General features: G+C 43.8%; 1 protein-coding gene and 1 pseudogene across 4 annotated transcripts; both read right to left on the reverse strand.

Annotated features, from left to right (window-relative positions):
- Positions 1–3,409, reverse strand: part of LOC122555515 — a 130,223-nt pseudogene that overhangs the window by 44,946 nt on the left and 81,868 nt on the right.
- LOC122555266 (NXPE family member 3-like) lies at positions 2,116–2,941 on the reverse strand. Of its 4 annotated transcripts, none has more exons than XM_043701088.1 (2): positions 2,540–2,941; positions 2,116–2,387 (listed from the first exon to the last, which is right to left on the reverse strand). In XM_043701088.1, exons 1-2 carry the CDS (start codon positions 2,765–2,767, stop codon positions 2,148–2,150), a joined length of 468 nt encoding a protein of 155 aa, XP_043557023.1. In that variant the 5' UTR covers positions 2,768–2,941; the 3' UTR covers positions 2,116–2,147. The 4 variants fall into 4 exon arrangements, with proteins under 4 accessions (XP_043557023.1, XP_043557024.1, XP_043557022.1 ...); XM_043701089.1 differs by having other exon boundaries at positions 2,116–2,316; positions 2,469–2,938; XM_043701087.1 differs by having other exon boundaries at positions 2,116–2,270; positions 2,423–2,935.

The following is a 3,409-nucleotide window of genomic DNA, read 5'->3' on the forward strand; positions in this document are numbered from 1 at the left end:
ACCAACACCCTGGAGTTGTTCTGGGAGAGGTGGGCGCCGCAGGGAGTGGAGTGCATCATTTCTCCCTCCAACTCTATTTTGATTTAGTCCCTACCCTCCCCTTCACTGTTTTGATCACACAGCACTGCCCTTTGATGTGAAGGGCAGTGTTTGTCACTGGCCACCTGGGTGTTTTCCTATCTTCCTGGTGGTGGAATTTGAATAAAGATTCGTGCACTTTGTGTCTTCCACTGTGTCTCACACCTGCACACACATACCATGGGTGCTGGGGATAAAATAAGCACTACCGCACTTAGGTGGTAGTGTGGGGAAAAAAAAGAAAGAAAAAAAAATAAAATAAACAGGAAGAAAAAAAAAACAAGAAAAAAATAAATAAATACAGGGGTCTCAGGGGCTGTTGGGGCACAGTGGTACTGTCCCTATCTCTGGACATAAGAGGTCTAGGTTCAAGATCCACATGCTCCAGAAGTGGATAATAACATCGGAACAAGTTTTTCAAAATGCTGGTGGGATTTTAGGGGAGCACGGTGATTCAGTGGTTAGCACTACTGCCTCACTGTGCCAGGGTCCTGGATTCAATTTGAGCCTCGGGTGACTGTCTGTCTGTGTGGAGTTTGCACATTCTCCACATGTCTGCGTGGTGTTCCTTTGGGTGCTCCAGTTTTCTCCCACAGTCAAAACATGTGAAGGTTAGGTGGATTGGCCATACTAAATTGTCAATTGTGTCCAGGGATGTGCAGGCTCAGTGGATTCACTTTGGGAAATGCAGGGTAGAGGGATAGCATAAGCTGGTGGGTCTGGGTGGGATGCTCTTCAGAGGGGTGATGTGGACACAATGGGCTGAATGGCCTGCTTCCACACTGTGTGGATTCTATGATTCAATAAAGAATACCAAGGAAACATGTTAAATTAAAAGTATACTTCAGTTAGAGTCTAAGACACCATTCCTGCATCTCAGGCACTGAAGTATACAGGGACTTCATCATTTAAAGAAGAAAGGAAAAAAATAAACAGGAGTCTCAAGCAATCTGTTCACTCAAAGAACTGCTTCGGAGCTGGCTGTTCACAGTTCATGTACTGTGAACGTGAAAAATAAAAGGGGATTTGATGACAGGATACCAGCCTCTGTGGAGTTATTTGAGTCCACCAAGCAACTTGAAATACAAAACATATTTGTAACAACATATACACATTGTAGAACAAACTAGGGCTAGGTAGGATTCAACAACCAGCATTACTCAAAGCAGCAGTTTGCAACCACACACACACGATTGGTTTCTGGTCACATCTGTGTTACATCCTGGTTCCTTGAATATTTGCATATTCCCATAAAGTGTGAACACAACAGGTCTTAGACTGGAACAGAAAGCAAAACATTCCCTCTTGCCCGCTTTTGATTAGATTAGATTACTTACAGTGTGGAAACAGGCCCTTCGGCCCAACAGGTCCACACCGCCCCGCCGAAGCGCAACCCACCCATACTCCTACATCTACCTCTTACCTAAGACTACGGGCAATTTAGCATGGCCAATTCACCTGACCTGCACATCTTTGGAATGTGGGAGGAAACCGGAGCACCCGGAGGAAACCCACGCAGACACGGGGAGAATGTGCAAACTCCACACAGTCAGTCGCCTGAGGCGGGAATTGAACCCGGGTCTCTGGCGCTGTGAGGCAGCAGTGCTAACCACTGTGCCACCGTGCCGCCCTCTTAACTTCTGCCCTAACCATTCATTGTAGATGATATGAAGTAAGGGACAGGGTGACTGGTGACTCAGAAACAGGGACAGACACATTACAGACCTAGCCATGTTACCCAGTGCCACTCAGCATTCCCCTTGAAAGTGTCAGGAAATAACCTGCTGATATTTGTAACCTAACTGAAGCCACAATTGCACATAATATCCTTCAATGTTGCAGAACAAATAAAAAGCTATAGCATACAAATATTCCCCAAACATGGCATAGAACCATTTTTTTTAAAGATAATTGCTGCTGGGAGATCTATATTTAAAATACTACAATACAATCATTAAAAACATGCTTCCAAAATTCTTGAAGGACATGCTTGTAACCTTTTCATTTTGTCATACAACATAAATCTCATGGCTGCCATTTTCAATCTAAAAAAACAGTGCTTCACCCTTTCATAAAGGACACACATATGAAAGAAATACATCTACTTCATTTTTTATAATGATTCTTTTGGGATGTAATTCATGAGGTAGGTAATGTGCTATTGTCATCTCCCAGGCATCCACAAATGCCACATTGATGCCCTCAAACATCTTTCTCATCACTAAGTCAAGTTGATAGGAATACCAGTCACTGTTGTAGAGACTGACCTCCCGCGGAAGGGCCTGGACATTGGCAGTCTTTATTACAACCAGTGTATCTGGGCTCCTTCATCCACAAATGCCACGTTGATGCCCTCAAACATCTTTCTCATCACTAAGTCAAGTTGATAGGAATACCAGTCACTGTTGTAGAGACTGACCTCCCGCGGAAGGGCCTGGACATTGGCAGTCTTTATTACAACCAGTGTATCTGGGCTCCTTTCCAGCAATCGTAGAATTGACCTGCGGATGTTCTGGAGCCTGCGGATGTATGGTTCAACTGGGAAAGTGTTGAAATGACACCAAATGGTGAAGGCTACAACAGTGTTCTTTCCACCTTTAATCTCATCCAGTTTATTTGCGATGAATGGCAGATCTTGATTTGATACGGGGAGGATTCGGATCGGTGTTCCATGAGCATAGTATTCCATCTTGATCTTGTTGTCTATATCCAAAGCGAGATGTGGCCCCGCCTTTCTCAGATTGCCAAGATCAAACTTCCTCAGACCTAAAACAGAAGATGGAATTACACATAACGTGACACTGAGTTATCTTTCCATTGATCATTATGAACAGACCAAAGTAGACAAATCACTCAGAACATTAGTGCTTTAACTTGGGGATGCTCTCAGCTCTTATCCTACTTTACTGTGGGACCAACAGTTTCATACAACAACGGGACATCAGAAAAGACAAGTGAGCAGCCAAGTTAAATAATTAGGATCAGTAAGCCAGTCAATGCCCCAGGAAACACTCAGGGAAGTAGGTGGGTGAGTTCTTGGGCAGTTAAGCAATTGAGATGAGAACCAACAGTTAGAGAAGAAAGCAGTCAGGAAAGTATATAAAGAGCAAGGTTAAAAAGTATTCAACCTCAGCAGTTGTGTAAGTTAACAGATTTAGAGACACACAAGGCAGAGGATTCTGTTGATGATAAGCAAGCAAAAGTGTGCATAACATGGGAGGGTGTTGGTGGATGGGACAAGATTTTCAGAACCTTCTTTAGAATGAGGCATTTGGAAGTGGGCCCGACAGTAAGTCTTAGTTTAACTTGAGCATTTTGAGGAGCTGTTTGC

This window comes from Chiloscyllium plagiosum, chromosome 12 (genome assembly GCF_004010195.1).
Source record: "Chiloscyllium plagiosum isolate BGI_BamShark_2017 chromosome 12, ASM401019v2, whole genome shotgun sequence".
NCBI lineage: Eukaryota > Metazoa > Chordata > Chondrichthyes > Orectolobiformes > Hemiscylliidae > Chiloscyllium > Chiloscyllium plagiosum.

Bases quoted from the DNA above. Each gene is read 5' to 3' on its own strand.
- LOC122555266 (XM_043701088.1), bottom strand. From the start codon at position 2,767: ATGGAATACTATGCTCATGGAACACCGATCCGAATCCTCCCCGTATCA. The intron at 2,388-2,539 runs GTTGTAATAAAG...CCAGATACACTG, and splicing joins AAAGGAGCCCAGATACACTG to GTTGTAATAAAGACTGCCAA.